The following is a 25660-nucleotide window of genomic DNA, read 5'->3' on the forward strand; positions in this document are numbered from 1 at the left end:
AGAAAGAATTGAACGCTGAAAAATTGAGAGTTGGTAAAAAATCTTATTTTGGATTGTAGAATTGTCCTAGTTACGAGAATACATCCTTCTTTACCGCACAGTTCATTCCTGTGGGAATAATTTTTCTGACCCTTTTTTAATATTCGCTATAAATTTAGTAAAATATATATGGCAAAATAATTCATTGAAAAAACTGTCGTTTACAAATACTCAGGCATGAAGAGAAAAATTGAAAATATATTTTTTTTCTTGAGGATTTCTTATAAATACACAAATACCAATAACCAACTGAATAGGAACCAATGACAGGGTTCCCAAAAAATTGTTCTCATTCACTCTTAAATAACGTTAGTAATAGCTGTACCGTCTTGAGCGATCCAAAAATATTTTTTATTATCAACAGATTTTTAGACAATAGAGAAATCTCTTTCTCTAGGACTTTCAAAGCCTTGTGTTTTGAATAGTATCCTCCAGCAATGTCATCCTGCATTTTCTTCCTATAGCTCTCAAGATCTTCACGCAATTCAACATCTCGGTTTTTCCCACTGTAGTCTTATATTCCCCAGCACAGCTACAGTGGCTCATAATATTATCTCTCTTGATCTCCTGACACTTCTTACACGCTAAATCCTGCAGGACGTATGCCATAGTCTTCCTATTTAACGTATCAATCAACAAAAATTCAATTTCTTCATTCTCATAATCCGTCATGCATATGGGACAGTACCAGGCGTAAACATCATCCTTATCAAACCGATGATGCGAATCTTTACAGAGATCTACATCCCTCGTGTGATTGCAAGCTTTACAGATAATCTCGGGCACGACAAAAGAAATACAGGGATCCTTCCATTCTGCAATCTCACTAAACCCTCCCACACCAATCAACCTGAGTAAATTTGTTTTCAACTCATAAACCTCAGCCTCCAGTTCCTTATCCAATCCTAAGACCTTACATATCGCCTTAACGAACTCTAATGCTGGCTGTATCTTCATAGAATTATGCCCCGCTAGATCTAAATTCGGATGTTTTTCCATTGTGATCATCTTCTCGGGAATCTTCTTCTGCATCTTCTGAACAATCTGAAACAACTTTTGGCTCATTTCTCCTGCAATTAACTTTTTTGCGAAGTCAGCTGTATTCTCCAGCGAGCCCAATCCCAACTGAGCACTGATTGTCTGACTCAACGAATTATTCCTCCTCTTCCTAGGTCTGGGTGTGCATCCCCCAGACTCCATTTCATTCATACACTCATAAATAGCTGTCACATAGCCTGCCACAATAGCCCTGAAGCTACTTTCACAGGCTCCTTCCTGTGGAAGAATCTCAGCCAAGCTCCAGTTCATGATTATCTCGGGCGTATCATCCTCATCATCATCAAGATCCGTGCCATCCTCTTGCAACTTCTCTTCAGGTAGTTTCCCCTTGATGGCGCAGAAGTTAGCTGCATCCAGCCAGATTGAATATTCCCAACATTGCTCATAAGTAATATCAATGCTATGGAATAATTCTTTGTTTTTGATAGCTTTTACAACGTACTCCACATACCCCATGGCATCTGCCACAGTTCTTTTCTTAGTGCAAATAATGATTTTGTTAAAGTTGGCGAAGACGATTATCGACTGGAGTTTCTTAAATTCAGCGATTAACTGGAAAAACAGCTTTTTCATATAGTTGTGAAGAATTCTCCGGAGTGCTGGATCATACATGAGAGCATTTGGTGTCCTCAGCCACCTGTAGAAATGAATCACCTGGTAATCAGCGAAGACATTCTTCTGTAAGGAGATCGCTCTCAGCCACCCATTGACCATCATCCTTAAAATTTTAAAACTGGCTGAACACAGAACTGCTTCGTCATAACTAGGAATTGCAATCTTTGTATTGTCATCAGTAGCCATCTCTTGAAGACTGGCTTTGTGAGCTGTGTGAAAGCCCACGAATGATGTAGTCCCATCAATATCGTGAACTTTGGGTGCCTGCAGAAGAGTGTTGATCGCTAAACTTTCGATTCCCAATTCAATTAAGACACTTGAATAAGTCCCTGATTTATTAGTTGTACAGCGTGTACTCTCTTCAAAATCCGTCAACAATCTATTATCATCATTCTCGCTTCCTCCAAGGTCTGGTTTTTCCGTTGGGGAACACCAAAGCACAAAGTTATGCTTCTGAAGATGTCTGGCATAGAATAAATCAGCAGCAAAAAGGGTAGCGTCAGCTGGGATATTGCCAATTGGAGATTTAAAGAAGCTAGCTTGATCGGTCATGAGACTGAGGATGTGCTCGACTTTAAGATAATGTCTTACCATGCTCAATGCTCCTGCCTTTTGCCACTCAAGGGTTCCAAACAGATTATCAATGTCGTTAGCGTGAGTGTTCACAACAGGAAGCTCTCCAAGAGCTGGCATTTCTGACACTAATTTAGAGAATTCCATGGGGGATTGAACAGCTAGTACTGTCGCTCCTTTTTTCTCATCTTTATAATTTTTCAAGGCTGCCTGCAAGTATTTGTTGATTGCAAATTGACTGGTCTCCATTCTCACATCGAACTGCATCTCCTCTGGGATGGATGACAAGAAGCCATTGGCCTCAGGATCTTCCATTGCACTGTTCCTCTCCGAAGTGTACAGAGCACTCATAGAAGGCATTTGATTAGTCCTTACACTGTCTAACACGAAAATGTGGACTCGTTTACTTGGCCCAAGGAACAGTCCCCACATTGCTCTCTGGCGGTTGGTAGACCAGTGGTGATAGAGGTATATATGTTTGAGGTTCTGCTCTCTTAAGTAAGAGTCTGTACTGGCCACCAGCTGAAGCTGATGCAATTGGAAAGTGTCAGACTCTGATTTTGATGACCTTGGGTCCACCGAACAGATGCATCCGAGATTTAGAATCGCCCTGAAGATCAATGGCGTCTGTGTCTCGTAGATTCCCTCATTCTCAGGATTAGTTACACTCTCCATTAAGTTTTGACTGTGTTTCTTATAGAGATCCTCTGGGACAGTGTACTGATAGAGATTGTGAACTGGTCGTGATCGGGGAAGAATCTTATTGCACTTCTTCCAGAGATCGTTGGGCCCAGGCTCCGACCTCACCTTTCTGGTGTTGACATAGAAAATCCTAGGAACAATCAAACGAATCTGATGAAGCTCTCCAGAGACTAAAGTCCAAAGTCGAAAAAGTCCTGGCTCGTTAGTTTCGACTATCTGCAGGATATGCCAGGGTGTGTCAATGAGTTTTCGTTGGGCTTTCCTCAAAAACCCTGATAGAGTTAATGTTTCTGTATTTCTGATTAACCCTCTAGGAACTTCCATGGGCTCATTCGTCGCTCGCAATCGCTTCTTCTTCTGGTAGCCCTTTTGCTTGGCCTGGTACTCCCATTTTCTCTTATGAAACTCCAACCAAGCCGCTCGCTCTTCTTTAGTCTTACCAAAAGGTGGTGGGGCTCCTAACACTTCTTTCCAGCTTTTATTAATGTCTTCTTCATCAGTCTCCGATCCTCGTTTTCGTTTGTGAGCCACCGGTTGGGGTTTCTTGAAAATTGATGATGGACTCGCTGTGTCCTCAATATCATCGAGATTCGATCGTGGAATTGCTTCAAAAAGATCAGTGATCTTTCTCTGCTTCTTGGTATCATTTTTTTCAAGAATTTTTTTATGAAGCCAATCAGGGTGTTTCACACGAGGAACAGGATTAGCAATTCCCTGCATAGCCGCCGGGATAGTAATGATCTTCTGAATAGTACTTCCAAGACGTTCAATATAATAGCCCCAATCTAGAATTTCCCTGATATCAAAATCTTGCAATCCAGGCTCTTTCAACCATTTCCTCAAATAATGCTTCGTCACACTAGGTTCTGATTGAAAAATAGCCAGAGGAATGGCTCGTTCAGTCACAGGAGCCCCATGAGGCTTCTTCGAGATTATGTATTTGCAAGCCAATCCAGCATCCTTCACCATTTGATCCCCCAGAAATTCAGCAAGACGTTTAGCAGTGGAAATTGATGTTGACTTTTGGGCGCCATAGTCCTCCAATTTTTTCGACATTGATTTATTCTCAGAGATCAACTCAAATAGCTCGGTATCTGGTATATCAGCTCCTTTCGAATATAAAACATCTAGCCAATAATCTGCAACCTCAGCGACAGCTTGATAGCATTCCTCCAAGGTTCCACCCTTTAGAAAGCATTCGAAAACCGATGACTGGAAATTCTTTATCAACTGCAACTCACCTCTCCTTTTCACCTCGAATCCTTTCAATTCAGCTAACGATCCATCGAAATTGAAGACAGCATATCGTTTCTTCAGCTTTTTTCCCTCCTCTTTAGCAGCTGGAAGAACCATGGCTAGATAAGGTCCATCAACCTCAAAGAATATCGAGTTCTCTTGTTTTATTTCGTACATTCCAGTCTCCTTATCGACCAATTCATGATACTGATTGTTCGTAAACTCATTCTTCACCATAAAGTTTAGCACAGCATTGGGATAAGAAATTGTGAGCTTAGACTTTTTTGAATGAGTCGTGTGAATGATGAAATTATCAGGGAATGACGCCGGAAGAATGCACCAGATGCCATCGGTATCGAGCTCCAAAGGTCTCCCTACTTGTTCTATGATTTCCCTAGCTTTCATGATTATGTGAGCGCCAGTATAACAAACAATCCCTCCCATTTCCATACTGAACCATCTCGATCCCCTCCTCATAACATACCCATAAAAAGAATTGAGAATGCACTTATGAGCAAGTTGAAGTGAGTCATAAAGGATCTCTCGATTCTTCGCTGATTTGATCTCCCCTGCATCATTTTTAGCAACAGCTTCTGCAACCTGTGTCTTCGCAACCTTGGTCAGAGCTTTGTACTCGTACCTTCGGTCTCTAAAAGCCCTAACAGTATCCACATAAAATGAATTCTCCTTCTGACAGATTGTCTGAGTTCTCTCCTCAGTCTTCATAATCTTGGCTTTCTTGTAAGCTTTCTTGGAGTACTCAGTAAGTCGTTTCTTCTCATAAGCTGCGCGATCCTTCTCCGATAACTGATGAAAGGCCCGACGGGGCCCTCCAGGGAAGAGTGGAGGGAACTTTTCAGTCTCCAACTGCTGCTGTATCCTCTGGTACTCCCCCAAGGAAGCTGATAGAACTTCCCCCCTCCACATCCACTGCATATCTCGTTTGCAGGCAGCACCTGGTTTGTTGAAGTCACAGGCAGCACAACTTGTCTCGTTTACCATTGCTGATGGCTGTAATCGATTCGTCAGGATAATATTGGGGTACATAGCACCTACATCCAAGTGATAGATCACTGGCTTCTCGAGTCTTAATGGCTGCTCTTTTAATGTCTGGAGCTTTGCTTTGATTTCATTAACAACTTGGTCAAAGTTCGTCACCAGCTCTAAGGACACCTTCTCTTCTTCTTGAATAGCATATTTCAGAGACTTTTCTACAGCATTCAGGAGACTATCCACTGCACTTGGAATGATCTTAAAACGACAAGGAATGTCTGCCCTGAATACCCCAGATTCTAAAGCTTCCACGTGGCCTCCAACGTACGTTTCAGTGTCCAGAACGTGGCCATTAGATGTTAGTTTGTTGAATTGAGTCTCTTGTTTATTTGGAAAAATAATGTTTGCTTTGAAAGCTTCAACCATTAGTAAAGATTCGCAAAGTGTTCCAGAACCTTTACGAAGGACCTCATCAGGCTCCATAGGGATGATTGTGCAGAGGGCAAATATAAAGGGATGAACATATTTCTGATAGAGGTAGTATGTTGCTACTGCATCGGAGACTGAGTAGTTTGCAAGAGTTTTTGGCTCTTCAGCAGCCAATCTACACATCTCTTCAGGTTCAATCTCGACAGGATCATATCGTAGTTTGGCCTTTGTCACTGCCTTGAGGCCTTGAGAGCCCACCGGGAGATAGGAGTCTCGTCTGACCCACGAAAGACAGTCCATATGGATTGCAGGGCGACTTGCATAAACGTCATCTCGGTTCCTGGAGAAGGCAATTAATTCCTTCATATTCATTCCGTAGAATGATGCTCTGGTTTCGACGAATGGCCAGTCGAAAAAGTCCCCATTGTAAGAGACGAATATGTGGGGCCGAAGTTCCAGAATGTGGTCGAAGAATTTTCGAATAGTAGCTTTCTCGTTGGCCTCGTTGAAAACCTTGAAGATGCCCTCGAATTCGGGTTTTGGGGAATACTCAAAGTCCTCGATGTCCTCGGAGATGATCTCTCGATTGATTATAAGGTAGCCTTGAGCGTCCACCATGTAGGAGATCATCATGATTTGATCTGTCGTGGCATCCGGAAATTTCAAGGGGAGTTTTGTGGTTTCTATATCATATGCGATGACGATGGGATCTATTGTCTCGAGAATATCTGGCCTTGGTGTTATTTTGGGGGGATCTGTGCCTTTGGACTTCACGGAGTACCAGCAACCCACGAAGATCTGGAGGTCTATACTGACACGAACGTGGTGGGGCACATCGAATTCTCGAATGTCGATTATGTTATCCATATGGTCGATTATGTTCTTTTTGGTAAAGGTGTCGGTTTCTTGATGCTCGGCAGATGTCCAGAGGTCGGAGTAGTAACTATGACCTTTATCACGCTCCGTATTTGTTTTTACTGCACGTTTAATGTCTTGCCGGACTTTTTGCATGTCGATAAGATTGGCGAAGGAGAGTTTGAGGTATTTTTGCAGCAGACCTGAAAGATGGTTAGGCAGATCCAGATCTTCTTTCTTTATTATTTCAACTTTTGAGACGACGCCGTTGTACTTTTTGAGTAGGAAGGTCGAAACTTCTTGCTCAGTGCCTTTTCGACATTTTATGTAGAAGTATGGGTGGTAGGGGAGGGATACCTTGAAGCGAGTGCAGTCTTCTTCGAGGAAATAATAGTCCACTCCGCTGATAAGACGTTTATCCTCTTCAACAATTTCAGTCTGTTGAACATAAATAAAGTAGAGTAAAACAAGACATTGGGGAACAATAAATACTTTCCTATGTAAATATGAACTTGAACATTCTATCATCTAATAGTCAATAATGCAAAAAATTCCCAATTTGAATCCACTTAGTATTTAGCAATTTAGCAATATAATTCATTATTTCTCAAACTCGAATTTCAGCCAATCAAAGTTTCCCCCGAAAATTTACTAGTACTTTTTCAATGTTTTTCATCTTTCAATGCAGTGCATGCTGCATATTCTATATGATAAATCAAAGGGTAAATCTATAAGTGGGCCAGTTCATACGTAATCGCAAAATGAGTCGCTTTGGAAGCAATCAATTTCGAATTTAGTTTGTCAGAGTTTTTCGTTTCTCTGCATGATTGTGTAAATGTATTCCGATGCTACTTACTGCACCCTGGTCACCCGAATTTCGAGTGATGAAGTAATTCGTCAAATATTACTTGTACATGGAAAATTAATTGGGTATTTTCCCAATGTTTTCCTGTTTATGGATAATAAAAAAAAGTTTTTTCATAAAAAAAACTCTTGCGTTGCCCACTTACAATTTTTATTCTCGCTTTGAAATTTAGATTATTCTTGTTGTCAAACAATAAAAAAATCGGGTTATACCCGAGAAGTTTCGACAGTCGCTGGATATTACTATTACTATTAATAAAAATCCTCAAAAGAGTCAGTTATCTAATTACTGCGTGCATGTTGATCAGATATCCAATCCTTTCCTTGTTGTCTGATACTCTATCAAACCCATATAAATGGTCAACTCTGACGTTTTCATTCGCTTGCATCAATCTTCCTTCAGCTGTGTTCTCTCTGACAATTGAAAAATGAATCAGATAATAATTCAGACACTTTTACAAGTATTGATGTGACAATTATTTACCTTGGCACAGTAGAATCTGTATCGAGTTTGTTTTTCCAATTATTCGCCTTCTCAGGGCGATATTTACCGGTGTTCCTCAATGCCATTGTTATAGTAATATTAAAAATCACTTGTAGTTATATAACATTCAATCTAAAGTATTGTTTCAACCTCATTTTCATCCGATCAGATCTTCATGAAGTCCGAAATTCATAGGTACTTATCTTTCTATTTTTCCGCTCAATAGAAAAAAAACAAAGGCACATGAATGGTAAAAGAATTCTTGGTTATGAGTTGACAGTTTTAACAAAGGTTTTAGCGCCAAAAACAGAGATTATAGGGGAGATTGCCAGCGCCTGTACAAAACCTTCAACAGGGTCAGAGTCCGTACCTGTAAGTAAAGCAGATCGAGAGCCCGTACCTGTAAGTAAAACAGGTCGCGAGCCCGTGAGTGTCGATAATTTTCAGAGCCCGTGAGTATGGATAAGACAGAGCGCGAGCCCCAGAGTGTAGATAATTCGGGACAGCGTGAAACCGAGAGTATCGATAATTCGAGGAAACCGTGACGTACGAAAACATTCGATATAAAGCGGAGTGGGGGTACGATCAAGAAACAACCGATGGACGGAATGAAAAATGAGTTCACTCTAAAAAATTCGAAAAATTGTTGAACGAATTGCGGAAAAAATGTCTCACGAATGTATACTAAAACGATTGAGAATCGTCTGAAACGTGGAGATTTATTGGTCCCTCGGAACTTTTTTTTTATAACGATATCTTTTTTGTTAACAAATTGAAAAAAGTTTAAACAAATTCGGGAAAAATTGTCTCGTAAATGTATACTCAAACGATTGAGAATCGTCTGAAACGTCGAGATTTATGGGTCCCTCGGAACCTTTTTTTTTCAACGGCTCTATTTTTCCCGAATTTGTTTAATCATTTTTGAATTTGTTAACAAAAAAGAAATCGTTTAAAAAAAAAGTTCCGAGGGACTAATAAATCTCCACGTTTCAGACGATTCTCAATCGTTTGAGTATACATGTTCGAGATAATTTTCCCTCAATTTTTTAAACAAATGGCGTATTTATGAACGTTAACTCGCTTTTTCATTCCGTTCATCGGTTGTGTCTCCATCATACCCCCACTCTCCGGTACATCGGATGTCTTCGTTCGTTTTCGGACGTCATCGTCATTTCGATAAGTGCCCTACCTTTCTGACACTCACGACCGCCTCGAATTATCGACACTCACGGGCTCGCGCTCTGTCTTATCCATACTCACGGGCTCTGTACATTATCAACACGCACGGACTCTGAAAATTATCGACACTCACGGGCTCGCGACCTGTTTTACTTACACGTACGGGCTCTCTGGGCGTAGTTCCGTAGCCGCCGCAATGAATCACTCGCCCAAGCCTTTCCATAAGCCCTAGCAATCTCCCCTATAATCTCTGGTTTAACCTTGAAGTATTTGCTGAACGACTCAGCTGAACAATATAGCAGAACACAACAATTAATGCATTACCTTCATTACTAAAGGATACCGTGAATGATTGACCATCACTTTGATGAGAGGAGTGGATTGATTTCGATGTAAAGATCAGATCATTTTGAAATTTCTAAAATGGCCTATCCTGTAAGTATTTATTGTCTTTCTGCATTTTAACTTCAATTCATCATCTGATCATATCAACGGATCAATTCTTCCGTTTTATTATTATAATTGATTAGACCGTTATTTTTATTTGAAGTTCTTGTGTAGACATTATTATTACAATATCCAGACTTTTATCTTACTTTTGTTTACATGGATTTGTTTTTTCTTTTCTTGATTGATTCCTCTTTCGTTATTGCGACCAAAAACAGAATCTTGGAAATATGCAGGGTTCAATGTATGGCACTACTACAACTCCAGAAATATCTCCAGATGTACAAAAATGGTTTCAAGCCGTTGACAGAGATGGTAGTGGCCAAATATCATCGGGTGAACTGAGGTCGGCCTTGGCTAATGGTCAGGGCGGATATTTTTCAGATACAGCTTGTAAATTAATGATTGGTGAGTGTATACTGCCAAAAATTTCTGTCTAAAATCGTAAGGTACGTGAAAGTTTGGATGATGACTAATTCGGAAAAGTATGTCAAGAAAATGCCTTTACGTTTTTTATTCAGTTTTATCGGAGGAATTTAAACCAGTGACATTAACATATTCAAATTAAAGTTTTTCTATCATATTGGGAAGTTATTGTTTTAATGGATGCATTCGAATTGTGGGAATGGACGAGACATCTTCAATAAAAACACGTAGAGTTAAATTAAAATCATTCTATTCACTGAAAGGTTATCTCGCTTCTTTTCTTTAAGAGAAACTGACTCCTGTGACATTCTCATTCTCTGCTTTCGAAGCTTTTTCTTTGTCACTATATGCAGGGCAAGGGCCCTTTCTTCATATATTTGGGTTAAGGAGTTCCTTCCGACATATAAAGAATTAGAAGGAACTGTACCGATTTAATGAAAATTTTATGTTAGGTACCTCCTAACATACCTTAGGTACCTCGGCTTGGGAAAGGATGTACAAAATTTCAGGGGAGTGGCGAGCACCGTTAATTAATCATAATTCTTTTTATAATCCATCTTTAAGCCGTGGTTTTATGGGAATCCACAAAAACTTTGTGATGAAACTCAAAAATGATCGCAGAACAATAAAATTTTGCGCATTTATAAATAATATCCTTGCCAACAAACAGTATTTTTTTCTGGTCAATTACATGAATAATTTTCGTTGAATATTGAAAAATGAGTGCAAATTGACAGTTAACGACAGTTTTTGCGCGCGCAACTTAAATCTGCGGCAACTTCTCATAAAACGCATAAAATTTTTTTGGATTTTCGAGATTTTTTATCGATTTAATAATAAATACCATACCGACGTGCGGTGGCCGTGCGGTTAGAGCGTAGGGGGTTGGCACATGAGATTCGTGGGTTCGATTCCCAGTCGGGGAAATGTCAGGGGTGTTTTTAGAGATAGAATTCGCTCTAACTTGCACAGGTTTCATCGTACGAGCGGTAGTCTTGCAAGAGACGACTGTACCGGGCCAAGGTTTTTTCCCATGAGGTTTTCCCTTCGGCCCTCGGCGTAATTGCGGTACACGGGGAACTGGGGATGGGAGATGTAAAAGCCCGAAAGGGTATACATGGGTGGACAAGTTTTGTAATAAATACAATGGTCAGTAGATTATCATATTGGGAAGCATATGACCAAGTAGTTCCTTTCCACCAAAGCATGATTTTGGAGCATGCGTATGTATATGGTTATAGTATATTGTGCACCATGCGAGGAAAACAGGGCATTCCAACCCGCGTGGGTATTACCGACCCGAGGCCAAGCCGAGGGTGGTAACCACGCGGGTTTGAATGTCCTGTTTCCCTTCCGCGGTGCACATTGTTCTTTCCGTCATGGCTACACGGAAAAGTTCGATTTTTCTTCGTAAATGAAGGGAGGAATGTGGGTTATGTTATCCCGAGGATGCTCAAAAACAATAGAAATCCGAAGGAGAGAATAGGCCACTTTCTTCCCGTCATTTGGGGAGTAAAATCGAACTTTCCGTGTATGACGGAAAATAATGGATCACTATCCATTACTTATATGTTTAAAAAGCATTTTTGAGGTCAATACCGGAAGAATAATAAATTTTGGAGTTTGTTGAAATTCTAAAATATGAAAACTGTAGAATGTGCTACGCAGTAGATAAATAAAACAGTTGTGCTATATTGTCCCATTCCAATAGATATGAAGTATACTAATGTCAGCATAAGTTTTTACTTCTCTGGGTACCCCCACTCCACGTAGTTACCACTTGTAACCATGCCCCGCACTCCTAAAATTAATGTTAAAACTTATGCTGACTTCAGTATAAATGAAAAATTGTGCATTTGAATTTTTCGCATATTTTTTTCCAAATATTCGATTTTTCAATAATTGTATTACAATACAATAATACAATAGCTGGATAAAAAGATTATTATTATTAATGAAATTCAATTCGGAGACTTGTTCAAGGAAAGGGAACTGGAAAAATTGGCAATTTTTAGACGCTGTTTATCGTCTTTGTAGTATTTAATTTATTGTAGTATTTTAGGGTAGAGACCGTGTCTTTTACAACATACTTTCCAAACTCTAAAACTTGAATATCACTGTACGATGGATGTCTCAAATACCCAAATCGTTGGATATTCAGAAATGAAACATTTTGTAATCATTAGTAAAACCATGGGTACTTATATCTAAAAATGGCTGTTTTAAATGCAAAAATATTTATGCATGTCCCTCATTGCATCCGGGCAATCTCCGTATCATGTCTCCTATTATTGCTAAAATTAGAAATTTTTTAATTAGCGATGATATATTTTCAGGAATGTTCGATAAAGAGAAAATTGGAACCATCAATTTTGAAGAATTTCAAGCTCTTTTCAAGTACGTCAATTCTTGGTTGACGGTATTCAAACAGTTTGATCATGATAGCTCAGGAAGTATTCAGGAACACGAGCTCTTAGCGGCATTCACACAAATGGGCTACAGGTTTAGCCCTGATTTTTTTAAATATGTAATCCAAAAGAGTGATTTTAATCGCACAGGAAGCATCACCGTCGATCAGTTCATAGTATTATGTGTACAGATTCAAAAGTTTACAGGTAAATTTTTTGTTTAAAAATTGTGTTGATATTTATCATAGATCTACGAACATGAAACTAATTTTATTCTATTGGAAATATTTTTCAGAGGCATTCCGAGCACGTGACACACTGCAATCTGGAGAAATAACAATAGCATTCGAAGATTTTCTATTAGTTGCGTTGAGCTGTAGTGTTTAAATGTTGTCTTGAAGTCCGGTTGGTTTTGGTTTCGAATGTTATATCGGTAGTTTGTTTATTGTTTTATTTTTTTAAGTTGCTGTTTAGCTTTATAGGACGCAGGGATCTCCACAAAATATTACTACTTTCTTTTAAAAAAAGAAAAAGAAATATAATAATTCTGACAAAACGCCTTTCATTTTTATTGTAGATGAATTAATGCCACCGTAAAGAGGAGCAGAAAGTTGAACGCGCGCATATATTAAATCACTACTAAAGACTACTATAAAGGAAGCTTTTAAAATGTTTGAACTATTTTAAAATCCGTTTAATTATATTTTTGCTTCTCCATGATAATCATTCGCATAATAAAATTATTATGAAAATTGTGTTTATTCGTTGTCAGTTTCATATGAAATTCATAGGTACGATAAATTGTTTAATTGCTTTAATTGTTTCATCAAAATTAACAGCTAATCAGCTTGGAACTTCGTCAGAATAGCTTTCTTGAGCGATCATTATCGTATCCAAAAAAGTAATTCTAAAATTCTATAAATATGAAAAAAAGTTGAAATAGCTTTTGTTAGGTTATGGGTTTATAGTTTCAATATCAAATGTTTTTGGGATCCTAGATTCCTGTTAATCTAAACCGTAATTTAACAGTCAAATTTATAGGTAGCGGAGAATAGTTTAATCGAAGCTTCCATTATATTTTTTGGCATTGGAGGAAAAAACCGTCACATGCATTGGATTTTCTATGCATACAATTTAATAATTTATTTTTTTACACGCTGAGACATTGCTAGTTCTAAATCAACATGTTTTTACAATTGAGCCTTATTGGTAATCGATACCTTGAGCCAAATTATAAATATAAAAAAAATGGAATTTTAGCTTAAGGGCATGAATTGTATTTAAATAAAATATAGTAGGAAAAGAATAACTGAAATCAAGAAAAATGTTTAAAAATTATTCGGAAACAGTGAGTTCGATCGAATTGCAATGGAAAATCAGACCATGAAAAAAAATATTCTAATTATATCTTTCAGAAAGCCGGATAAAATGGATTGTTTTTAAACGTAAATGGAATAATTTAGTTTTTGCAAACACACGTTGTGTACAGTTGACAACAATCACCGTTAAATTTTTAAATTTCATTTTCTCTCTAAATTATTGTTTTATTAAGGGAATTCCGCAATTCTTGGTCACGAACATCCTGGGGTATATAACTATTTTTATAGAGCATAAATTTTCAACCTCGTAGCTATTAATTTATAAAAATGCGACAGTCATTCGATAGTTTAGTTATTCCAAGGGGATAAGGATAATACAGATAATGAATCTGGTGAAACTCAGAAAGTATTTAAATGGATGTGCAACAGTCCTTTCTCTGCTTTCCTCTTTCTTTATTTTTCTCCACTCGTTGTTGATCTAGTTTCCCCCTTTTCACGAAGAGCTACTCTGGAACTGCGACGAATTATAACCTGATGATAAAAAAATACTAAAAATTGGGGCAACCATTTATTGATCATCATTAAAACATTCAACAGACTGGATACATCGATGAAAATAACCACTCATACCCCTCCACCTGGCTCTGTAGTCTGTGTTCCAACTGATTTCTTCAACTGTATGGTGTATTTGTTGATATCATTTTCGGGCTCCATAAGCGAAAGCTGGGACAGAAAAATATACTGTTATTCTAAAAAAAAAATTGAGAAAACTGAATTTAAAAAATACTATTTATTCAAACGCGTAAATCACAAACATCGTCAGTGAGAAGCCAAATTTATTTTATGCATTATCTTCGAAATGCGGCGTTGATACAAGTTTTTTCCTAAATTACATAAAACGAATGGGCAATTGCATTTTTAAAATAAATTATGTAACATTGTTATTATTTTTTACATGTTCCCTAATAAATATATCGATAGTAACAATTTTCATTGTACGTGAGTTTTAGAAAAAGAACCTCTTGCCATTCTATTTTCTAAAATTTTAAGGCTCGCATAAACTATCTATGGAGTGTGACAGCTATAGCTGTCACTCAATCTGGTGGAGATCAATGGTGAACTATTTATTTTGTATTATTTTATATTTGCGAACTTGGTAGATCCCTTTCAATCAATATTGGGATTCACCCCCTTCAATAATTTTTCATCTTTTTCGTCATTATTCTTTTTATAACCATTCAAGTAGTTCCCGCAACACAAATTTAATCCCAAATTATAATATAGTTTGGCTAACCAGATGAACTTGAAACAGGCGGATCTCAAATGAAAATTTAGAACCTAAATTCTCTAAACAATCCTCCCCAAAACGCACTCGAAAAGGCAACAGAAAAAGTCTTGAAGGGTAGAAAGCTCAGATCTAAAGACATAAGATAAAATTTCCCGATCATCTTCTTCAAGTTATAGATATTCGCCTTCTCCAGTCTCGAGGTATGAGGTCCTCTGACGGTGGAGAGCTTCTCATCCTAGGGAATACTAAACAGATCGAGATTATCAACCAGCCCCGCAACAACGCTAGTTCCAGCTGGTTCAGTCATCTGGGCCTTCCACTGCAGAAAGTAATTTCTGAATCAGATGCATCTGGCAATCAAATTCTTGCTATGGCCTTTTAGTGTTATCAATAGCCATGATCTTGCATCTCAAATGTTCCTCTCACAGAATAATACCACACGTATTGACTTGACACGTATACACGTCATGACTAAATCCATGTTGCATGGCGTATAATTTAGGACAATATCTACGGATTATCCACATAGAAGAATAATTCTTCAGTCATCCCTTTTCATGTAGATTCGTGGTACCACCGACGACCAATTATTGATAACACTTGCTCGCAATTGGAATATCTGATGAATTAATGACCCGATTCAGTCCCTCTTCAATATCAAACATTTAATTACATAGCGGGGACTTGATGCCAAATTTTACATTTCAAATTCCGTTGATGAATCAATTTTTTATAACGTTACTGTGCTAACACAGTTAAAAAAAACAGAAATATTGGAAAAACTTAGAAATTTAGTATCGATTCGTGCACATATTTTGATGAATTGAGATAGAGTACATGGAAACGAATATCTTGGGGGGCGAAAAATTGAAATCGGGTGCTTATTTTTTCGAGATATTGTCGAAAGACGGTTCAGAGTCAAATGGCAATTTTTGCAAAACGGCTGGACCGATTGAACTGAATTTTGGCAGAGTTAGTCCTTAGTGATACCTATAATTTTATGGAATTTCAACTTACTCACAATAACTTTAGCCCTTTAATCCGTTAATTTTCTGATAGAATGAGCGAAATTGACCATTTCCAGATCCACATATGGTGTTCAAAATTGGCATTTTTACATGTCAAACGATCCTCCATCATTTCCAAGCAAAATTCGAAAATCCGAAAATCGACTGATAACAAAGCTTCCGTTTGGAAGAAAAAATACGGTATTTTTCTTGGCAATAGTGAGTGTCCGGACTATTAACAGTATTCAAGAAAAAAATCCATGGTATTTATCTGGACAGTCGGTTAGCTTGGAAAAATTGCATTGGAATTTTTCTAGAAATCGTTCTTTAATGAAATTGTTCAATAAATTAATAAGTTTAATTTTACACCTAATCATTTCCACAACAGGTACTTTCCCAAAAAAGTCAGTTGCTGTAACTCAGTAAATAATAAAGAATAAATGTTACTGAGTATTTATTTCACTATCTTGCGTAGAGATTAGTCTAGACGAAAAAAGGCGAAGGATTTTCTGAACAGCTCACGTGACTGACAAGATATTTTCAAGTAGATTAATTAATTGTTGATTAATGAATGGTGAAAAGCGATATGACAAGATGAGTTGAAAAGACCGTTTTCGATGACAATATTAATAGACTTGCAAATTTCTTCCCAAAATCTTTCGTTCCTGAGATAATCGTGCAATCAACTGGATGAGATAGGTGAATATTCGTACATTTAGATTAAAATTTTCTCTAATCCGCATAATTACATCGGGGTGAAATTACATAATTATCTCGGTGAACAGTGGTATCACGAAGAAATATGAAACTTTTTTAGTATAGAGAAAGTTACCTATAATGCAAAGATTTTCCCTTTGTTTGCCTGAATTTTACAGTTACCTAATCGACAAGAATTTCATTGCATAAGAAATAAATGATGTTTCCCGGTTTTATTAAAGAAAATTATTCTTTAATAAAATAATGACTCTCAAAATTAATAATTAAATTATAAATATTAGTTCTATGGTGATGTTTGATACGAAGAAATGATGAGATTGATGTGAGGATTATAATAAAAAAACGAAGTACCTTGATGTCTTGAAATTTGGCTATAATTTTCTCCACCGTATAATTACGACCCTCATTGAAAGGCTTCTTGCAAATTGGACACATGTCGACTATCTTCTTACAGTACTGACAAATGTCGTGTCCCTCAATACACTGATAAATGGAGCCCTGTGGTACATCCAGACATACGGGACACTCCATCAGTTCCTCCAGCTCGTGACACCACTAACAAAGTATTAAAATAGATAACTCTATCAAGTGAAATCCATAGAAATAACCAAAGCACTAGATTAATAAACTAATAATCGGCTTTAACTTACGTACGCCCGTAGTTCAGTCATCACGTCAATCTCATTATTATTCATGATTAATGCAATTATACTAATGAGGAATAGCAGAAATAATTTATTTCACATTTAAGTTACGACAGGAACAAAGGACTTAAGGAACGATCGTGTTTGTTATTGTCGGACGTCGCGAAAGGTCACATGAAGGTTTACTGCCATCTCATACCGAAGACGAAACAATGAAATACGATTTTTAATGGTTTATATTAAGTGGAAGTACAAGCTAATGACTTCGAAGGTCTTCGATGTTTTGGCAATTCATCAACTTGCACATTAATCGATTATCTAATTGAAGATCCAGGGCCTTGTTTTGCACATGGAACCGAGGAGAGACATTCTGACTTCAAATTCGAGAGGGGAGCAATCTTGCGCGTCTTTCTCTATATAGAACTTATAGTATCCTCTCGCCAGAAGGTGCTATTGTATCCGAAATAGGGCCAATGGATGAGTTTTGATGGATCGCAGGGTGCTCCCAAAAAGACATTAATTTCTGAAAATCACTCACACCAACATATGTTGTCCATACGCTTATGGGGGAATTGTGACGGCGTGTACTTCAGTCAAAATAACGAGTAGTTGAAAACCTCTAATTAAAAAAAAACAAGCAGTTGATAGCAACTATGTGGCTGTAGACGAGTTATTGCAATGTATGGATATATTTTCTTTGCCATCAATATTTGATAGCAAGCTTCTGAATGGTTTTTACAACATTTTTTTTCCTATTAATTTATATCTGTTAAGAATGCATATCGATCCAAATAGGAAAACGAATGAAAACATCTAATTATTGAATTAAAGGGTCTTTATTTGTTCATTTCTATAATTTTTTCCTATTTTATTCTGAGTAATAATTTGCACTCACTTCTATCTCATTTTTATCTTAATTTTGAACTTCATTCTGGTGTTCGTTTTGGACTTGTTTGGATTCGTTTTGAAAAATCTTGTCTAATTTTGAAGTTAATAGCTCGATTTTTGCACGGGTGGGAGTACGAATAATTTGAACTGAAAAATGAAAAAATCTAAATATCTCAAAACGTTGTATTGGTGAGTATCTATGCTTCAATGGATTATAATGGAGGACACCAGGACGAAAAGTTTCGTATGAAAAAAACGAATTTGATTAAGTTAATTTTGAGATATTCCACATAACCATGTTACACGAAAAATTCAATACCTCCGAAAGTAATTTTTCAATTAAGCTCCATTATGATACCATTGGTTGTAGTGATGGAAGAAAAATCTCATCGAAATTCGAAGTTGATTGCTCGATTTTTGCGTGGATGAAAAGGCGAACAACAATTTTTTTTCAAAAACATAAAAAGTGGCAATAACTATGATTTCTTTCAGGGTTCCCTGTCCAATTTATAAGCCTGAAGTTGTGTACATATACATGTTGTCCGGTGATTTTTCTACGTATGGCCTTCCATGAGATAAGAAAAAAAAAGTAGATGTCACTTTTCGTTGCGCCGGAAGCTGCTCTAATTGTGCATTTTATCCATTTTTTTTTCTTCACTCAATCTATATGTTTTCTTAAATAAATAATTATCACATGATTGGTTTTTCTAATAAAAAAAAGTCTCTTAAAAATATGTAATAATAATAATAATAATAGTTTATTTTCTTTGGTGTTACAGTACAGTTTTACACCTCCTCCTTTCTTACTCCCTTCGTAGCTATATAAATTTACATAAAACAAACTGTCATATTGGTATTAACGTATAATTCTTTGGCTAGATTGCTATTACGTGGTACCGTGCAGTATTCCCCTCCCTCCGTCACGTATCACAGTATACTATTCGATGAGTATTGCCTGTTGTCCCTTCTCCCCGGTTGTTTTCGATCTTTTGAGTTCACCCTTCCTGTGAGTTCCTCCCTACATTCCTGCCTCCCTTTTTCTCGTTGGATGAGAATCTTCTCGATCTCCACCAGCCTTGTACACCATGCTCCAGACGGTTTGTTCCTCAGGATGTCCAGTAGGGCCTCCTGCCTATTTACATCCTCGTTCTCTAACCCCCAGTTCGTCCACCAGGTATAACTCTCCTCCTTCATTCTCGCCTGGATGACTCTGCAGTCCGTTACGTGCTCAAGTGTTTCCAGTTCTTTCTTGCAGGCTCTGCATTGTTGGTCTGCGAAGCCTTTCTTCCCCTCTCTCGTTACACTGCCGCATCTCCATCTTGCCCACCCTGACTTTTGCCAAATTTTGAGTTCGCTGTCTCCCCAGTAGTCTTGTAGTTTTGTATCTTCTTTGATGTCCCGATAATAGTTACAGAAGCTGGACCAATCCACTTTCTCCCAATCTGCCTGTGTGTCTTGCTGCTCCCAGATCTCCGTAATTTCCGTCATTCTTTCCCACCACCTTCCTTCCTCTGTGTCCGTTCTCAGCATCTCCAACAGCTCTCCATCCCCTGCTTCCTTCATTGTCTGTAGAATCATCCTTCCCCAGGCGGTGGGGTTTCCATTGCTTATTCCTCTTAATTCTTCTTTCATGCATTTCTTTGCTAGTCTGTCGTCGTTCATTTTGTTTAGTTTGAGTAAATACCTTAGCGCCCTCCGTTTTGTCTCCACTTCCAGGCTTCTCTTCCCTGATTCCAGCTTCCATATGTAACTCGGTGTGTTTCTTGTTACTCCCATGCATGATTTTACATATCTTCCCTGTAGTTTTTCAATATTTTCCCATCTTTTCCATCCCCAGATTTCGACTCCGTACATCGCCACTGTCTTCACCGTGGTTTCCATCAGGAACAATTGTCTTTTAAATCCTCCACCTTTGCTCTCCTTGTCTCACCCCACACCTTGTTTACCAGCTGCGTTGCCTTGCCTGCCAGGTTCCTAGTGTGTGTGTTAAACTGGTTCCTTGTGGAGAACCAAACTCCTAGGTATTTAAAATTGTTAACTACCTCCAGGAGTTCCCCCTTGTATCTCCATTCTTCTTTCCTCCTTTTTCCCCCGTTCCTGAACACCATTATTTTTGTCTTTTCAGTGCTTAGCTCCATTTTGTTTTCGTCTGACCATATCTCCGTTGTCTTCAGCATTCTCTGCAAATCCTTGCCCTCCTCTGCTACTAGTGCTGCATTATCGGCATAGAGTATTGCGTATACCTTGTTGCCTCTCGTGTGTCCAATCACTGAGCCTCCATCCCCCTTTCTTCTCAGTAGCTCTTCAAGATCGTTGATGTATATGTTGAATAATATTGGGCTGAGGGGGCATCCCTGCCTTATCCCCAGCCCCGTTCGAAAGCTCTCCGTCATTTGCTCTCCTGCTATCACCTTGCTTGTCGTGTTTTCGTAGATTAGCTTGACCATTCTCAGGAATTTTTCCCCCACCTCCATTTTCCTCATTTTACCCCATAGTTTTTCTCTATTTACCTTGTCGAAGGCCGCTTTGTAATCTATAAAGGCGGTGTATAATTCTCCTCCTTTGACCTTGAGCCTGCTTCCTACCAGTGTGTTCAGCACCATTATGCCTTCTGTGGTGCTTCTTCCTCTCCTAAACCCCATCTGCGCTTCTGTCAGCTTTTTCTTTACGTCTAGCCAGTGTCCAAGCCTTTTGGCCATAATTGTTGCCATCAACTTGTAGCCGAGGTTCAGTAGGGAGATGCCTCTGTAGTTTTTTGCCTCGCTTGGGTCTCCTTTTTTGTATATTGGGTAGATCATCGCTGTTCTCCATTCCTCGATCATCTTCTCTTCGTCCCAGAGGTGTTTCAAAATCTCCATGAGTTCCTTCCTCCCTGTCTCTTTTGGTAGGTTTTTCAAAAATTCCGCTTGTATCTGATCCACGCCCGCTGCCTTCCCATTCCTCGTGTTCTTGATTGCTCGTTGTAGCTCGGCCTCTTGTATTGGTGCGTCGATATTTATATCGCCCCAATGTGCCTCTTCTTCTTCCTCTTCCGTCTCTGTTTCTCTCTCTCCCTCTCGCGTTTGTCTAGTCGCTATTTCGTTTTCTTCGTTTTCTTGCGGATCTTCCACCGGGTTTCCCGTTTCTCCCGTCCCTTCCACCTGTATGTCGTCTTCTGCCCCCAGTAGCTCTTTGAAATGGTTCAGTAGATTTTCTTTTTTAACCGGGTTCCAGGCCCTCTTTTTATTTTTCCTGTACCAGGACATGGCCTTCCACCATTCTCTTAAATTTCTGCTCCTCGCCACTAGTTTTTGTTTTCCGTCCAGCCACTTTCTTATCAGGCCCTCTCTCAGTGTGTTCAGCTCTTTTTTGCAGATTATGTATTGTCTCCTGTTGTGCCAGTCTCCATTTTTATTAAAAATTTTGAGTTTCTTGAAGAGCTCCTTTCTCTTGCTCTTGTACTCCCCGTTGCCCCATGTTTCCATTCTGCGTTTCTTCACTTCTCCACTGCTCACCATGTTTATGATTCCTGCTGTCTCCTTGATTGTTTTTTCTAGGTTTTGCCATCATTCTTCCACTTCTAGCTCCTGGGCGGTGTTCCTTTCTGTTGTGCTCCATACCCTGTCCCATTCGTCTGTATATGCCTGTGCCAGCTCCTCCTTCCATTTCAGCCTTCCCCCTGTATGTGCTGGGCTGATAGCTTCCTCTTTGTCTCCCTCCTTCCATTTTACCTTGAGGAGCACCGGGAAGTGGTCCGATCCCTCCTGTTCTAGGACTCGTAGGCTGTTGATCCACCTCGGAATTCCCTCTTCCTCCACCAGGTCGACTAAAACCAAGTCCAGTACGCTGCCCAGTTCTTGACTATCTCCTAAACATGTGATTTTTCCTTCCTTGTCTCCTTCTACCCTCCCGTTCAGTACTATCTTTGCTTTTGCCTCGCACCAATTCATCAGTTGTTTGCCTTCTCCTCTCCGTATCTTTTCGTGTGAAGTCCTCTCTGGTATTCTGTTTGCTTCCATGCCGTACTCCGGGATTCCCTGTTCCTCTCCGATTCTGGCGTTCAGGTCGCCTATTATTATTCTCTTGTCTTCCGTCTCTGTGGGCTCCATTTCCTCATCGATTTTCCTCAGGACATTTCTCAAATTTCCTCCTCGGTTATTATACACTGTCCAGATTTCGTATCGGTTCTCCTCTGCTGCCTGGCCGTCTCTTCCTGTGATCCTTAGGCCATACTCCCATTCTGATACGTTCCAACTGCCCCCGCATCTCCTCTTCGCGCCCACTATTTGTCCGCCAGCCGCTCTTCCTCTCCGGTATTTTTTGTCCGCCGCCTTACCGTGCCATATAAAGTTGTTGTCTAGTTTTTCCAAGGTTTTCCTCATTTGCTTCTCCACCAAGTGCGTTTTCTGCAGTATCACCACGTCCGCTTTTTCCCACCACTCCTTGTTTCTCTCCACATTCTTTATCCCCTGTGTGTTCCATTGAATGATCCCAAGTTCATGCGGAGCTTCTTCTCGAGGCTCCTTCACGAAATCTCTCCTCTTTCCTCTCGCTGCTATTTTTCCAGAGCTTCATTCCATGTTGCTCCTCATCCCAGGTAAGCCAGTCCCCTTCCACATTCAGTTTCTGGAATCATGTCCTGGTGAATTTTCCGGCTTTTTCCCATTTGAAGGCTTGTTTCTCGATCCAGGACTGGATGAGCTTTTGTTTCTCCGTTATGTCGTCGAGAATCCAGACCGGCGAGTGGAGATGTTTCAGTTCCCTTTTCTTTTTCAGTATCCTTATTTTGCTGTCCATTTCCTCCAGTTTTACCCTCCATCCGTTCTTTCCCTCTATCCCTTCCATTCTCTCTACCTTATCTACTCTCACCTTTTCTTGCAGGTTTTCCAGGAACCAGCTCTCCATGGCCTCTTTTTTCTGCTTCGTTCTTAGTACTAGCCCTCTTATTTTGATCCATTTGCGCCTTTCCCTCCTCTCCTTTCTCTCTTCGTCCCACTCATCGGGTTCCAGTTTCCTTGGAAAATCTTCCTGGGCCTCTTTTGCCTGCTCCTCTTGCTCACCTTGCTCTTCGTTATGCTGGGTGCTGTGCTTTGCCCCTCTGCTGTCCTTTCCCCCGTGGCCTGTTTGTAGTATCTCTTTCACTTCCGCGGCCCCTGGCGGTTTCCTCCGGTTTCCCGATTCACTTGGGCACCACCTGGGGGGAGTTGAGGTTAGCTCCTCCCTGGGCTCTGACTCTGGAGAGCTATTTAATTTGTCCCCCTCCCTTGCGTGTCTCTCTGAGCCTCTCTTTTCTTTTTCGGGTTCCTGCTCCTGCTCTAAAATACTCCTCACCTCTTGTGATCTTTCCTGTCAGATGAGCGCTTCATTTCTCCAGAAGTTTGCCTGGGTCTCCCCTCTCGTTATCTCCACTTGTGCCTCCTCCAGTTTTCGTCTCAACGGGTCACAGTTTGGGCATTCCCTGTGCGGTCGTTCTGTGTGTCCACGTTCCCTGTCAAACTCTCTTCTAATCATTTCTTCCAGGGATACGAATACCTTTTCCCATTTCTCCTCCTCGAGTTCCTTCTGTTTTTTGGTCCATTTTTCCCATTTTTTCTCCATGCGCCATTCCAGCTCTTCCCAGTGTCTCGTCTGTTCTGTTTTGCCCTCGCCTGCTTCCCTGTCAACATTTTTAATATTAGTATTTTTAGTATTTTTGGCGGGTTTCACCCCATCATTGTCGCTTCCGCTCTCGGAGCAGCTCGGGATCCTCCGTATTGTCTCCATCGAATCCTCACTCTCTTCGTCCTCTTGCCCTCTCGCCCTGTGTCAGCACCTGTATGTCTCCAATCCTCTCACTAGTTGCTCTTTCTGTCTGCTTTCTCTCTTCTCCATTCACCTCTCTTTCTGAATTCCCCTGTGTCTCCTCATCTTTTGCCTTCGTCGGGGTTCTGGCCAGTTGTTTTCCACTCGTGATTTTTCCGTTCCTTGGAGGAGTGTCGCTCTGTATTTGCGTTTCTCCTCCTTCCCCATCAGGCCTTTCCTCAGATCCTCCTTCTTTGTCATCTTTCTTCGTCCAGACTGTTATCTCCCTCTCCCTCCCCTCGCCCGTATCTGGGGATTTTTTCTTTTCTTTGGTGGTGTTCCTGGACCCTGGTCTGCCTCTCCCTCTTTTTGCACCAACTGGATCCACCTTGGAGAGGTCACCGTCGCTTTGCATCTTACCTCTACGTCACTTCCTCTGTTTTCCTCCTCTAAGGCCTCTCTCACTCTCTCCCGGCGCCCTGTGTCCTAACCTATGAGATGCAACCCTTGGACTTTCCCACACTTTTCTCGTCGCATTCGGCCCTATCCCCGCAGAATTTACCCTGTGTCCTTGCGGCTGTATTTCGTTCTCACTTTTAAGCACTTTTTCGACTCGGATCGTCTAATTAGATATCGGATTCTTTCAAAATCAGCTAGAGCCGCGTTCACTCGAAACACACTCTATCGCGCGCCAACCGGAAGTCCTCTTAAAAATATGTAATAAAAATTTAAATGCATATTTTCCACTTTTCTAACAAAATATGTATGTGCTGTTTTTTTTTTAAACAACTATCCAGTCTAATGTATACTTCGATAGATGGTACCTGAAGAGGTATTCTAATGCATGTCGATGAAATCTCCATGTGCATTTTTTAATTTTTATTTTATCGTCAACACACTGCTTTCTATGAGACTTTGTACTATATTTCCACTCAATTATAATTTATCTTTTATGAAAAATTAAAAACTTTTGGCTCTACTTAATTTTTCTCAATTAAATCTAACAGGGCATTTTTTCAGATTTTTTAAATAATCCATTGCAGAGATAGATATATATATATATATATTTATTCAGCATGTATACCCTTTCGGGCTTTTACACTTTGTTCCCTTTCCTGCTTCCCCACTTATAGAATATCAAATAAAGGAAATATGGAATATAAAATATGAAGCCATAAGGTTAATAGTTATACAATAGCCTTTACAAAAATAAACAAATATAATAACAGGTTTTAAGGAATTTTACAACGGCTTCTCAAGCTAGTAGTAATAGTGCCCCTGCTCGAAGACTTTTTCCTTCTGTTGGAGTCTGAGGACTTAGAGGCGAAGAAAGGCTGGCAGTTGGCTGCAGACCCTCCCCCCCCTGGTGTGGAAAAAAAACCGGCGTTTCGCGACCATTTTATCGCACTCCTGCCGGCTGACAGAGAGTACTCCTACTAAGGATCCATCAAGTTTCCTCTCCCTTTGCCTCCTGCAAAAAACTAGGTTATCGCTGGATGAACCTCTTCCGATTTCCTCATCAATTTCTCCCATTCCCTAACTAGCTTGCAAAGCTCCATCACAGGTTCCCCCTCCAGGGTCTCCACCAGCGTCCCCGAGACTCCCAGTGCATCCCACTGCTCCCACCAGTCCCGTAATTCGCCCTCTTTTACTTTCTCACATTTCACAATGTGCTCCAGGTCCTCAGCAGCCTCTCCGCACAGCCTACAGCTGGTGACCCTGAAACCC

General features: G+C 39.7%; 4 protein-coding genes across 6 annotated transcripts; 1 reads left to right on the forward strand and 3 right to left on the reverse strand.

The window, feature by feature from the left end:
• Positions 1-186: 186 nt before the first annotated feature.
• Positions 187-8189, reverse strand: DNApol-epsilon255 (DNA polymerase epsilon catalytic subunit 1). Its single transcript, XM_011313454.1, has 3 exons — positions 7850-8189; positions 7656-7779; positions 187-6939 (listed from the first exon to the last, which is right to left on the reverse strand). Exons 1-3 carry the CDS (start codon positions 7933-7935, stop codon positions 442-444), a joined length of 6708 nt encoding a protein of 2235 aa, XP_011311756.1. The 5' UTR covers positions 7936-8189; the 3' UTR covers positions 187-441.
• Positions 8190-9245: 1056 nt separating this feature from the next.
• Pef (Peflin) lies at positions 9246-13065 on the forward strand. 2 transcript variants are annotated; one of them, XM_011313458.1, is made up of 4 exons: positions 9246-9463; positions 9712-9883; positions 12238-12516; positions 12605-13065. In XM_011313458.1, exons 1-4 carry the CDS (start codon positions 9452-9454, stop codon positions 12694-12696), a joined length of 555 nt encoding a protein of 184 aa, XP_011311760.1. In that variant the 5' UTR covers positions 9246-9451; the 3' UTR covers positions 12697-13065. The 2 variants fall into 2 exon arrangements, with proteins under 2 accessions (XP_011311760.1, XP_011311759.1); XM_011313457.1 differs by having other exon boundaries at positions 9247-9463; positions 9694-9883.
• LOC105271735 (E3 ubiquitin-protein ligase SIAH1B-like) lies at positions 12705-17786 on the reverse strand. Of its 2 annotated transcripts, none has more exons than XM_011313455.1 (4): positions 17291-17784; positions 16992-17195; positions 14259-14351; positions 12705-14159 (listed from the first exon to the last, which is right to left on the reverse strand). In XM_011313455.1, exons 1-4 carry the CDS (start codon positions 17333-17335, stop codon positions 14082-14084), a joined length of 420 nt encoding a protein of 139 aa, XP_011311757.1. In that variant the 5' UTR covers positions 17336-17784; the 3' UTR covers positions 12705-14081. The 2 variants fall into 2 exon arrangements, with proteins under 2 accessions (XP_011311757.1, XP_011311758.1); XM_011313456.1 differs by having other exon boundaries at positions 14072-14159; positions 14228-14351; positions 17291-17786.
• A 4997-nt stretch (positions 17787-22783) lies between these two features.
• Positions 22784-24347, reverse strand: LOC105271752 (trichohyalin-like). The gene is made up of 3 exons (XM_011313477.1): positions 23926-24347; positions 23561-23807; positions 22784-23497 (listed from the first exon to the last, which is right to left on the reverse strand). The coding sequence occupies exons 1-3, from the start codon at positions 24345-24347 to the stop codon at positions 22784-22786; spliced, it is 1383 nt and encodes a 460-aa protein (XP_011311779.1).
• Positions 24348-25660: the final 1313 nt, after the last annotated feature.

This window comes from Fopius arisanus, unplaced genomic scaffold, assembly GCF_000806365.1.
Source record: "Fopius arisanus strain USDA-PBARC FA_bdor unplaced genomic scaffold, ASM80636v1 scaffold00122, whole genome shotgun sequence".
Classification (NCBI taxonomy): domain Eukaryota; kingdom Metazoa; phylum Arthropoda; class Insecta; order Hymenoptera; family Braconidae; genus Fopius; species Fopius arisanus.

What these genes read in the sequence shown, in the direction of transcription:
- DNApol-epsilon255 (XM_011313454.1), bottom strand. Translation starts at nt 7,935, where the DNA reads ATGGCATTGAGGAACACCGGTAAATATCGCCCTGAGAAGGCGAATAAT. An exon ending in ACAGATTCTACTGTGCCAAG is followed by an intron (nt 7,780 to 7,849) that starts GTAAATAATTGT and finishes TTCAATTGTCAG; the next exon opens with AGAGAACACAGCTGAAGGAA. An exon ending in ATCTGATCAACATGCACGCA is followed by an intron (nt 6,940 to 7,655) that starts GTAATTAGATAA and finishes TATGTTCAACAG; the next exon opens with ACTGAAATTGTTGAAGAGGA.
- Pef (XM_011313457.1), top strand. An exon ending in AGCTTGTAAATTAATGATTG is followed by an intron (nt 9,884 to 12,237) that starts GTGAGTGTATAC and finishes ATATATTTTCAG; the next exon opens with GAATGTTCGATAAAGAGAAA. An exon ending in ACAGATTCAAAAGTTTACAG is followed by an intron (nt 12,517 to 12,604) that starts GTAAATTTTTTG and finishes AATATTTTTCAG; the next exon opens with AGGCATTCCGAGCACGTGAC.
- LOC105271735 (XM_011313455.1), bottom strand. Translation starts at nt 17,335, where the DNA reads ATGAATAATAATGAGATTGACGTGATGACTGAACTACGGGCGTAC. An exon ending in TGACTGAACTACGGGCGTAC is followed by an intron (nt 17,196 to 17,290) that starts GTAAGTTAAAGC and finishes ATACTTTGTTAG; the next exon opens with TGGTGTCACGAGCTGGAGGA. An exon ending in CTACAGAGCCAGGTGGAGGG is followed by an intron (nt 14,160 to 14,258) that starts GTATGAGTGGTT and finishes TTTTATCATCAG; the next exon opens with GTTATAATTCGTCGCAGTTC.
- LOC105271752 (XM_011313477.1), bottom strand. Translation starts at nt 24,347, where the DNA reads ATGCAAAGCGACGGTGACCTCTCCAAGGTGGATCCAGTTGGTGCAAAA. An exon ending in AGGGCAAGAGGACGAAGAGA is followed by an intron (nt 23,808 to 23,925) that starts GTGAGGATTCGA and finishes AAATGTTGACAG; the next exon opens with GGAAGCAGGCGAGGGCAAAA. An exon ending in GAAAACTGGAGGAGGCACAA is followed by an intron (nt 23,498 to 23,560) that starts GTGGAGATAACG and finishes CTCATCTGACAG; the next exon opens with GAAAGATCACAAGAGGTGAG.